This window comes from Hemitrygon akajei, chromosome 12, assembly GCF_048418815.1.
Source record: "Hemitrygon akajei chromosome 12, sHemAka1.3, whole genome shotgun sequence".
Classification (NCBI taxonomy): domain Eukaryota; kingdom Metazoa; phylum Chordata; class Chondrichthyes; order Myliobatiformes; family Dasyatidae; genus Hemitrygon; species Hemitrygon akajei.
Window position 1 is genome coordinate 90049846 of NC_133135.1, and position 12160 is coordinate 90062005.

Here is a 12160-nt window from a genome sequence, read left to right on the forward strand (position 1 = left end):
TGACTAGTTAGATTTGTACCATGCTCAACATGGACTTGCTGGGCTGAAAGACCTGTATTTGTAATGTATTGCTCTATGACTATTGATTCCCCTTTGAAACTTCTAACACTTGCCTACATCAAGGGATAATTTGCAGTACCTAATCAATCGATCAGCACATTTTTGAGATTTGGGAAGAAACCGGTGTACCTTAGGGTACCATTGCCATCACCAGGAGGATGTACAAACTCCACACGCACAACACCTGAGGAGAGGATTAAACCAGCTGCCCTGCAGATGACAGGCAGCAGTGCTACCCACTGTGCCACTTTTCCACCCTATTCTCTATTATTATAACACAGGGTGAATTCAGTTACCTTGATTGACCTTCAGGAGGAAGATGAGATTTAACAGCTGGATAAATATGGTTGAAAGTGCTTCGGCCTTTTCTTTGCTAGTCGCTTGTGAGAATGATGTGTCTTGAGAAGTTCCTCCTCCATAACAATACATTTGTCATCAGAATTTAATTGTTCTTTATTGCTGCACAATTATGTTGCAATGTCTTCATATTTGAATTTTCCCCCTAGTCTTAATCATCTTATGAGAGTGCTGCCTTTGTCAAACTCCAGAGCAAGGTGTGATTGCACTGGACAGGTGGCAAAGAAGTTTTAAATTGATGGACTGGATAATTGTTGAAAATTTCCATCCATCTACTTATGATAAATTTTAAGGTTCTCGTCAAGGTGGAGCTGGTGACATTTTCTTGGTAGCTCACAAAACTTTAAGATATACTTCTTCTGAGCTACTATTTCTGTAATCTGCAGTCTTAATTTCTTTTTAAGAAACAGCCTTTTGAACAGTGTAAATGAAATAGCAACTTTACAATCTCCTGAAGGATTTGGTGAACTTGACTCTCAGGAATGCAGGTATGGCATCTTGAAGGTTGGCCAACAGAACATGCAGGCACATTCATGGATTCCTACAGCCCCCAATGACCCTGTGATTTCAGTTCTGAGGAGGAAGTGAGAGTATCTTTCAGGAGGGTGAGTCCACTGAAAGCAACTGGTCCAGGCAGCGTTCCTAGCTGAGGACTGAAGACTACCTTGAGTGTCTACTGACAGCTTTAACCTCTTACTTTGGCAGCCTAGGGTAACTGCTTCATGCAGGCTTCAATTAAACTGGTGCCCAGGAATAGCATAACTGTTGTGTATTTCAGTAATATTTGAGTAATATTGTAAATATATTGCTTGATTAAGCATTCATTGTTTACATAATTCATTACTGGTTACAGGTTTCCCCCGCTATCTGAAGGTAGAGCGTTCCTATGAAACGGTTCGTAAGCTGGAATGTTGTAAATGGTAAATGCTTATTCACTTTATTTATATGGGAAAAATTTCTGAGTGTTCCCAGACCCAAAAAATAACCTACAAAATCATGCCAAATAACACATAAACCTAAAGTAACAGTAACATATAGTAAAATCAGGAATGATATGATAAATTCACAGCCTATATAAGGTAGAAATACTTTTCTGTAATCATTGCATCACTGTCTAGCGTAGCGAAAATCTCACTACGTAGCGGAAGCAGTCTCACTGGAAGCAGTCTCTCCAGTAACCTTTAAGCTGTGAAACTGCCAAATCATACCATATAACACATAAAAATACACTAGCCTATATAAAGTACAAATAATGTATGTACAATGTAGTTTCACTTACCGGAATCGGGGAAGACAGTGAGCACACTGATGATGGTGTGTTAGGCTGAGTTGTCGGAGGTTAGGGTGCCTGGCAATTTTTTACAATAAATTGCAGTTTTGTCACAGTTAAGCACTTGCTTATACGAATAACCACCTTCTGTAATTATTTTCTTCAGTTCTGGGAACTTTTCGGCAGCTTCAGTATCAGCTGAAGCACTCTCTCCAGTAAGCTTTAAGCTATGAAGCTGCCCTCGCCACAGAAGCTGATCAAACCACCCATGACTACCTTTAAATTCCACTTTCGCAACACTTTCATCACCATCGTCCAGTGCTTTCTGTTTCAGCTTATTAAAAAGACTGACTGATTTCTCCTTAAGTATAAGAGAACTTAATGGAACACCAAGCTTTGTACACCCATCAGTCCACTCAAGCAGTAGACTTCCAATTTTATCCATTATTGGATGCCAACTAAGAGAGACCACTTTTCTATGAGCAGAACCAACAGTAACATCAGCAGTTTTCAAGATTCTTTCTCTCTGTGTATAAATAGTGCGAATGGTTCAACGCATGGACAATGTCCTTACTTCGTTCAGCATGATCGAAATGCTTAATTATGTTCTGGGGGAGGAGCTTGGCTACTTGGGGCATGCGCTGACTTTTCCATAACAGTGAAAACCCTTTCTATTAGCGAAAACAGGTAACTAATGTAGGTCTTAGCGAGTTGTAAAGCGAAAGTTCGAAAAACGGGCCACCTGTATATGCAAGAATGCATAAATAGCATATGTCATTATGCCACCTCGTCGTAAATGTGCGCCAATCTAAAATAAAAAATGGAGTAGACACGTTTTCATGGGGTGCTGTTTTTCTTTCAATTAGCTTCTAGAATTGCAAAACAACAGTGATGATAATTAAGTTTTCAAAGATACCTGAGACGAACACTCACCTATTGAAGTGCAGCGAGATGTTAGAGTTTATATAAAAAAAAGTGCAGCACATGTTCCTCAGAAGGGGACGGATGGTAGAGTTTTTTAAAAATAAGGCAGAAAACAGTCAAAATTCATGGGATAATAAAAAGTGGTGATAATAGTAATTTTTTTTTAAAAGCAGAAATGGTTGGCTGCATTGCAAAGATAAACGAGTTTGATTGCACAACAGATAATTGGATGATTTAAAGTGAACAAATTGAGCTGTATTTTGAAGCAAATGAAATAACCAATGAAAAGCGAGTGCCAATGTTACTGAGTGCAGTAGGCAGAAAGGCATTCAGTTTGCTTAGAAGTTTAACTGCTCCAAACAAACCAGCCTAAGTGATCTTTGCTAATATAAAAGTAATGCAGTAATATTTAGAACCAAAACTGTTGTTGATTGAAGAATGTTTAAGGTTTCATAAGTGGAATCAAAAGAAAGGGGAGTCCATTTCAGTGCATGTGGCTGAATTGAAGAAATTGTCTGAGCATCGTCAGTTCAGTGATGAGCTTAATGATGCACTGAGAGATCATTTAGTTTGTGAACTCTTACGAGAAATGGCTCCTAACTGAAGCACAACTCACATTTGAAAGAGCGGTTGAAACTGGAATGGAAACAGCGGACAGATGCAGTTGAGCTGCAATCAGGAATGAAAGTAGGTGTGAACAAAATTGCAGTGTCTAAACAGAAACCTGCCTGGTCGAATAAATTGTGTTACCATTGTAGCAGGGGCTTATGTATACTAGACCAAATAGACCAATGCAGGTGTAAAGGCAAAACGTACAGAAAATCAACAAAGTAGGACACATACAAAGAGCATGTCGAGCAAAGATAAATGGAACTGCATAGAAAATCAAGTTGCAGTTTCACTAATCTGCATGCTGTTGATGAAAAATCTGTTAATTGTGAGTAACACAATTGTCAATGAAATCTGTTAATTGTGAGTAGCCTTGAGATTTACAATGTGAAATCTAACAGACTAGCAATATGACTTGCACTGGAAGTGAACAGCAAATTAATTAAAATGGAACTGAACATTAGCTTGGCTGTTTCAGTAATTCCACAAAATAAGTTGAAACAGTATTTCAAAGATACTGAACTAAAGCCTGCAGTTTGGGGCACCATGGTAGTGTAGTAGTTAGTGCGACACTATTGCACCTTGGGGCATTTTGGATTTTGAAGTTCAATTCTGGCATTGTTTTCTACCTCCTCCCCATGGAAGGTTTTTCCCAAGTCCTCTGATTTCCTCTCAAAGTCCAAAGATGCATTGGGTATGTTAATTGGCCATTGTAAATTGTCTCATGATTGAGTTAGGGTTAATCCAGTTTGTCAGGCAGGGGTTGTTGGACTGGTGTGGCATGAAAGGCTGGAAGAGCCCATTCAGAGCTGTATTGCTAAATAAATAATAATACCTAAGTATTTTTGCTTTTGCACACTTTTTTGTAATCTGTTCAATATACATAATTGATTTGTTTATTTATTATTTTTTTCTTTCTGCTAGATTATGTATTGCATTGAACACATAGATACATCTCAACATAAATTGTGTACATTCATATTGTAATAAAATTGATCAAAATGTTATAGCATATCACATAAAGGTATACCACTCTGTAATCAAAAATTTAAAGATAGGTCATACATCATAAAAGAAATTTTTTATATAAAAAAAGTCAACCCCTTACCAACTACCAAAGAAAAAAGCTGATGGATAATTAGGAAAAAAACCATATTCGCTTAAGAAGAGAAGATAGAAATATACATAAAAGTCTGTGCACTGTTAAACTTTATAAATTGGAAAAGTAATTTAGGAAAGGTCCCCAGATATCATAAAAAGATTGTTTTAAATTTAAAACTGAGCAGCAGATCTTCTCCAAATTTAAATAAGACATAATATCACGTAGCCATTGAAGATGCATTGAACTGCTGCTGCTAAGTTAACAAATTTCATGCCACATGCCAGTGATAATAATCCTGATTCTGATTCTGAAGTCTATATGACCACCCAAGATGGCTGGAATGTACAGCAGAAATTCCAGTTCCCCCATTTTTACCTTGACAGGGGTTGCCTTGTGTAGGGATTGAGAGTTTTGGTGCCATACAGGCTGAGAGCTAAAGTGTTGGAGGGGCTACATGTCAATCATCTAGGCAAGGTTAAAATTAAAGTTGGCTTGAAGCTTTGTCAGATGCCCTGGGACATATCAACAGATCATGTAGTTTGCCATGCACTGTTCAGGATGCCATCACATCCGGAGGATGCCGAGAGCAGCACCTTTCTATCCTTGGGAATAACTAGCATTACCCTGGCAAAGGATTCATGTGGATTTTCCCAGACCATTCATAGGCACAGATTTCTTGGTAGTAATGGATGCAGCTACAAAGTGGCCAGAAGTGTTCCCAATAGCCTCCACTGCAGTCTTGCACAGTGTTCATGTGTTGTGAATCCTCTTATCAAACAGAACCCTTCGTTAGTGACAATGGACAACAGTTTGTTGTGGAACAGTTTCAGTCATTCCTGAAAATGAATGGAATAAGTTATATCTGTGCCAATAGCACCCAGCTACAAATAGCATAACAGAAAGGTTTGTCCAGAGTTTAAAGAACATAGCGAGCAATATCTGCAGAGCACACTACAGTGACATTTTGTTAGAAGCTCACCAATTTGCACCTTGCATATCACAATGCAGCACACTGCACAACAAACAACTCCTATGCTATGCTGTTCTTGGGTTGTCCGTTGTACTCACACTTGAATCTGCTTAAACCCACTCTCAGAAAGAATATGCAGGACAAACAGCTGAGACAAATTGACAGTTCCTCAAACAAGTAGGTTGGATGTTTCACTCCAGGAGAAGCAGTCCTTGCAGGGGACTACAGAGGTGATCAAAAGTGGGTACTTGGAAAGCTTAAGAACATAACTGAATCGCTGTCTTACACAGTGGAGATAGCATCTGAGGTCATCTGCAGACAACATATTCATCAGTTGAGAGCAGAGTCAATTGTTAGAGAAAAAAGGGGTTCAGAGCTGTCAGAACCACTTCCTGCAATCCCAGAGTCAACTCCTACGACAACCACAGAAGAAACCCCAGAACCTCGAGATTGTTTCACAGCCACAAGTCTCTTCTGCCAAGCAGAGTGACATCCTGCCTCTCCCCCACAGCCAGTCAGCAAAGACCTTATCACACAAGAGTAAGAAATCTTAGGCATATGAATGGGGCAGAAGTCTTAGGCGTATGTAAAAAAAAAAAATCTGGTAAAAGTGAAGAAAATAATTAAATTAAAAGTTTTCCTATCAAAAAAATCACTAAAGAACTGTAAACAGTAAAAAGCTAAATCAAAACTTTATTTGGTGTGACCACCCTTTGCCTTTAAAAGTGCATCATTCTCTTAGCTATAATGTCATGCAGTTTATAAAAAAATTGGCTCATAGGTTGTTCCAAGCATCTTGGAGAGTTTGCCATAGCTTGTCTGTAGACTGTGGCTGTCTCGCTTGCTTCTGTCTCTCCATTAATTGCAGACAGTTCAATGATGTAGAGATCAGGGCTTGAGGAGGCCATACCATCTGTGCAGAACTCCTTGTTCCGCTATTCACTGGAGGTAGCTGTTTGACCTTGGCTGTGTGTTGGGAGTCATTGTCCTGCTGCAGAATAAAGTTGAGACCGATCAGGTGCCTCCCTGATGGTATTGCATGATGGATGACAATCTGCTTGTACTTCTCAGCATTGAGGATCCCATTAATTCTGTCTAGATCACCAGATCCACTTGAGGAAATGCAGTCCCCAAACTTTCAGGGAACCTCTGCTATGTTTCACTGTTGACTGCAGACACTCATCCACGTAATGCTCTCTTGCTCTTCTGCAGGCAAACTGCTTCCTGTTTGAGCCAAGAATTTCAAATTTTGATTCATCATTCTGGAGCACTTGCTGTCATTGGTCAGCCCCCCAGTCCCTGTGATTTTGTGTGTAGGTGGGTTATTTGGCTTTGTTTCCATTTTGTACAAATGGCTTTTTGGCAGTATCTCTTCCATGAAGACCACTTCTGTCAAGACTACTCTGGACTGTAGAGGGGTGTACTTGGGTTCCAGTGATTACTGTGAGTTCAGAGCTGATAGCAGTGCTGGACTTCTTCGGATTTTGAAGGGTGGTTATTTTGATATATCTCTCATCAGCTGCATTCAGTTTCCTTGGCTGACCACTGTATTTCTGGTCCTCAAACTTTCCCAAATCTTTGTGCTTCTTTAGAAGAACTTGGACAGCACATCTTGAAATTCCTGTCTGTTGTGAAATTTCAACTTGGGAGAGGCCTTGCTGATGCAGGACGACCACCTTGTGTCTTGTTGCTGTGCTTGCTCTTGAATGTTTAAGAATTGATCATTTGAAGGTTAAACTGTCACTCCTGCCAAACGCCTCACCTTTTAGTTTAGTTGTCCTTTGCCCAGTTTGATTCCTTCTACACATGTTACAGTTTCAGTTAATAAGTTTAGTTCATTCAGCTCATAATGTTATTGATTGTTAACACCTGTTTGTTATCTTTGTTTAATCATGCACTGGGCTATCTACCTACAAGATTTTTTTTGAAAAATGGTCTATTACTTAATATGTTACTTTCTTTAACAAAATAGAAAAAAATCTCTAGCATTTAATTTTTTGGAAAAATAATGTTTATAAATCAAAATTTTGCTCTTTTCTGCTGACACTAATACAGAAGACAAAATAAACATTTAAAACAAATTTATATTAAAAAATCTAGGGTGCCTAAGTACCTAATATATACGTAGTACTGTATATTTGTATACAAGTTGAAATCCATTCAGAACATTCATGCTCTCAGTATTACCTAGCCATCTATCCCTCTCTTCCCCTCCCTTCTCCTCTCCCCTTCCCCTCCCTCCTTCTCTCCCCTTCCCCTCCCTCCTTCTCTCCCCTTCCCCTCCCTCCTTCTCTCCCCTTCCCCTCCCTCTTCCTCTCCCCTTCCCCTCCCTCCTTCTCTCCCCTTCCCCTCCCTCTTCCTCTCCCCTTCCCCTCCCTTCTCCTCTCCCCTTCCCCTCCCTCCTTCTCTCCCCTTCCCCTCCCTCCTCCTCTCCCCTTCCCCTCCCTCCTCCTCTCCCCTTCCCCTCCCTTCTCCTCTCCCCTTCCCCTCCCTCCTTTTCTCCCCTTCCCCTCCCTCCTTTCCCTCCCTTCCTTTTCCTCCCCTCCCCCTTCCCCACCTCCAGACCCTCCCCCACAACCACACTCCCACACACCCTCCACCTTCCCCCTTCCAGCCCCCTAGATTGCTTGTTTGTCAGTCTTTTTGTGTAGATTTTCATTTGATTCTATTGCATTTCTTTGTTCCACTATGAAGGCTTACAGGAAACTGAATTTCATGCTACTACATGGTGACATGCGTATTTTAATAATAAAATTTACTTTGAAATACCTACCTACTTCTTTATTTAAGATTCTGCTTCCACTATTCTTTACATAAGAGTTCTAAAGACTCCTATTTTTCTATGTGGGGAAGAAAAAAAATCACCTGATATGTCTTAAATGAGGGAACTGATGTTTTAAAATAGTGATCCTTGCTTTGAGTTCCACTAAGAGGAATCATACTGTCTACATCACCTGGTCCAGTCTCCTGGATCTGTTATGTTTTACTCAAGTCCCTTCTCCCTCTTCATGACCTCAAGGCAATCTGTCTTTTCCAGGTATTAGTCTGATAAATCTCTTCTGAAGTTCCAATGTTTTAATGTCTTTCCTTAACTAAGAAGCTCAAAACCGTGCATGGTACTCCAGGTATGGTCTCATTAGTGCTCTGCATTACTGAAGCATAACCTGCATATGTTTGTATTAAATTCTTGTATTTATTTTCAGTACCGGTAAATGCATAACCTTTTATCAAAACATATGGGAGAGTACACAGATCCCTCTGCATATCCACACCACCTGGTTCAAGAACATCCATTTCCCTTCAACTGTTCAATTCTTGAACCAACTGACACAACCCTAGAATTTAACAACACTTTGAACATTTTGATCATTTTGCACTAAAATTGACTTCTTACTTCTAATTATGTTCCTTCTTTTAAAAATTGGGTATAATTGTGTTTAATTTGTTTTTCTTGTGAATGCTATTTATATGATGCTTATGTGTCTGTGATGCTGCTTCAAGGAAGTTTTTCATTTCACCTGTGCGCACATGTACTTGTGCATATGACAACAAACTTGATTTTTATATCCCTTGATTCCCTGAATAAGTAAAATTCTATTGATCTCTGTCTTCAATATGCAAAGCGATTACAAATCTACAGTTTTTCTGGGTTGTGAATCATGAGATTGCTATCCTCTGGCTGAATTAATTTCTTATCTCAGCCCCAAATGGTCGACCCCTTGTTCTGAGACTTTGAACCCTGGTTTTAAACATCCCAGTGGGGAAAACATCAACTCTACAGTGGCATGCAAAATTTTAGGCACGCCTGGTCTAAATTTCTGTAACTGTGAGTAGTTAAGTGAGTAGAAGATGAACTGATCTCCAAAAGTCATAAAGTTAAAGATGGAACATTCTTTTCAACATTTTAAGCAAGATTAGCATATTATTTTTGTTTTGTACAATTTTAGAGTGGAAAAAAAGGAAAGAGAGCACCATGCAAAACTTTGGGCACCCCAAGAGATTTGAGTTCTCAGATAACTTTTACCAAGGTCTCAGACCTTAATTAACTTGTTAGGGCTATGGCCTGTTCACAGTCATCTGAAGGAAAGGTCAGGTAATGCAAATTTCAAAGCTTTATAAATACCCTGACTCCTCAAACCTTGTCCCAACAATCAGCAGCCATGGGCTCCTCTAAGCAGCTGCCTAGCACTCTGAAAATTAAAATAAATGATGCCCACAAAGCAGGAGAAGGCAAGCAGAAGATAGCAAAGCGTTTTCAGGTAGCCGTTTCCTCAGTTCGTAATGTAATTAAGAAATGGCAGTTAACAGGAATGGTGGGGGTCAATTTGAGGTCTGGAAGACCAAGAAAACTTTCTGAGAGAACTGCTCATAGGATTGCTAGAAAGGCGAATCTAAACTGCCATTTGACTGCAAAAGACCTTCAGGAAGATTTAGCAGGCTCTGGAGTGGAGGTGCACTGTTCTACTGTGCAGTGACACCTGCACAAATATGACCTTCATGAAAGAGTCATCAGAAGAAAACCTTTCCTGCGTCCTCACCACAAAATTAGGAGTCAGAAGTTTGCAAAGGAACATCTAAACAAGCCTGATGCATTTTGGAAACAAGTCCTGTGGACTGACGAAGTTAAACTAGAACTTTTTGGCTGCCATGAGCAAAGGTATGTTTGGAGAAAAAAGGATGCAGAATTTCATGAAAAGAACACCTCTCAAACTCTTAAGCACAGGAGTGGGTGGATCATGCTTTGGGGTGTGTTGCAGCCAGTGGCACGGGGAACATTTCATTGGTAGAGGGAAGAATGAATTCAATTAAATACCAGCAAATTCTGGAAGCAAACATCAGACTGTCTGTAAAAAGGCTGAAGATGAAAAAAGGATGGCTTCTACAACAGAATAATGATTCCAAACACACTTCAAAATCCACAATGGACTACCTTCAGGCGCAAGCTGAAGGTTTTGCCGTGGCCCTCACAGTCCCCCGAAATAAACATCATTGAAAATCTGTGGATAGACCTCAAAAGAGCAGTGCATACAAGACGGCTCAAGAATCTCACAGAACTAGAAGCCTTTTGCAAGGAAGAATGGGTGAAAATCCCCCAAACAAGAATTGAAAGACCCTTAGCTGGGTACAGAAAGTGTTTACAAGCTGTGATATTTGCCAAAGGAGGTGTTACTGAGTACTGACCATGCAGGGTGCCTAAACTTTTGCTTCGGGCCCTTTTCCTTTTTTGTTGTTTTGAAACCATAAAAGATGGAAATAAAAAAGTAATCTTAAAATATTAAAGAAATGTGTCATCTTTAACTTTATGCCTTTTGGAAATCAGGTTATCTTTTACTTGCTTAACTATTCACAGCAACAGAAATTGTGACCGGGGTGTCCAAACTTTTGCATGCCACTGTATCTATCTTATAGATTTAATCTGCTAAATCTTTCTTCCCAAAGCAAACCACCTAGAAGAACAAGGATGGCAGATACATCGGACTGATGTCACTGAAAGTCATTTCATGGAATTGACTTAAGCACACCCCCCAATTGAAAGTACATTTGTCTTTTTTAAGATTGTGAAATTGGACCTGTTTACTAAGTTCCACATGCCTTCTCACAAATGCATCTCTATTTTGTACTTTATGCAGGTCAAAATCTAGTTTGCTTCCTAATTGTTCCTTGTATCTACAGTTAATTGTCAGTGATTCATGTGTGAGGGTACCCAGGTCTGTTTGAACACCACACTTCTGACATCATTTGAAAAGTATTCCACCTTTCTATTTTTTTGTCACCATTTTTGATTATTTCTATTATATTTTATCTGCTATATTTTTATGAATTCACTTCATTTCCTGTATCCTCTGAAGCCTCTCTAAATTTACCTCGTAGCTCATATGGCCATTCACTTTTGGATATCTGCAGTGTATCGCTAGGCATAAGTCTGGAGTGTGACCAAAGTTTTCATTTTCTGGAGTGCAGCTCGAACAATACCCAAAAAGTACAGCACTATTTTGGGCACAGCAATCTTTTGAATTTCTGTCTAGTCCTCCACCTTAATTATAGACTGCTCCAATTAAGAGAATGGCAAGGTGACATTATGCATCATCTTTAAGATGTATAGCGTAGCAGCAGTTTGTCAAACCATCTTTCAAATCACTTTCTAAAACTGTGACCTCTACCACCTAGAAGAACAAGAATGACAGATGCGTGGGAATATTTCCACTAATATGTGTTCCTCTCCAAGTTGTATACAATTCTAACTAGGAACTATATCACTGTATGTTCTTACAGGTAGTAAATATGGAAACTCCATTCCCTGTAGTTATACACAGACATATGCATTTTGAGAGGCATCTTGAAAGGAATTATGAGTAGGTAGTAAGTAACATCATAGCCTCCTATGATCCTCAAAATTTATGTTGATAAAAAAGTAACTGGCTATTGGATACATGCAGGTTTATCCATAATACTGTGATTGTTTATGTTTGTTCTACAGGTAATCACTGTTAAATATTGTTACAAGTGTTCATTTTTCATAATTTTCTTTTCACAGCTTTTGAGCAGAAAAGATAAAACAACTTTTGAAAAATTAGAGTATCTGGTGTCTAAAGAAGATAATTACAAGAGGCTCAGGGATTACATTAATAGTTTGAAGATGACTCCATGTATTCCATATCTAGGTAGGAATTATTGTTTTGCTTTTCTCAGCAATGGTGTATTGTGCAACTATGAGACAAATTCTGGCAGGTAAAGAGCAAAATAACTTAATTACAGGATGAGCTCATCCAATTTGTTTGAATTTATGATAAAATAGTTTTAACATCAATAGTCTTTTTGCCAATTACAAATTTCAGCATGTCATTAGACAACTAATTATATTTTATTT

At 39.1% G+C, this 12160-nt stretch overlaps 2 protein-coding genes across 8 annotated transcripts in view; one reads left to right on the forward strand and one right to left on the reverse strand.

The window, feature by feature from the left end:
* Nucleotides 1-12160, forward strand: part of ralgps2 (Ral GEF with PH domain and SH3 binding motif 2) — a 516901-nt gene that overhangs the window by 202039 nt on the left and 302702 nt on the right. For all 6 annotated transcript variants that reach the window (XM_073063652.1, XM_073063657.1, XM_073063658.1 and 3 more), the window contains one exon: nucleotides 11828-11954. In XM_073063652.1, coding sequence (XP_072919753.1) covers nucleotides 11828-11954 — 127 coding nt within the window. The remainder of the gene's footprint in view (nucleotides 1-11827; nucleotides 11955-12160) is intronic.
* Nucleotides 1-12160, reverse strand: part of angptl1a (angiopoietin-like 1a) — a 139484-nt gene that overhangs the window by 1627 nt on the left and 125697 nt on the right. The window contains exon 6 of one of the 2 annotated variants that reach the window (XM_073063662.1): nucleotides 1631-5158. The exons of the other annotated variant lie outside the window; for it this stretch is intronic. The gene's annotated coding sequence lies outside the window, so the exon portion shown is untranslated. Of the gene's footprint in view, nucleotides 1-1630; nucleotides 5159-12160 lie in introns of those variants that run through there. 2 annotated transcript variants of the gene reach the window in all.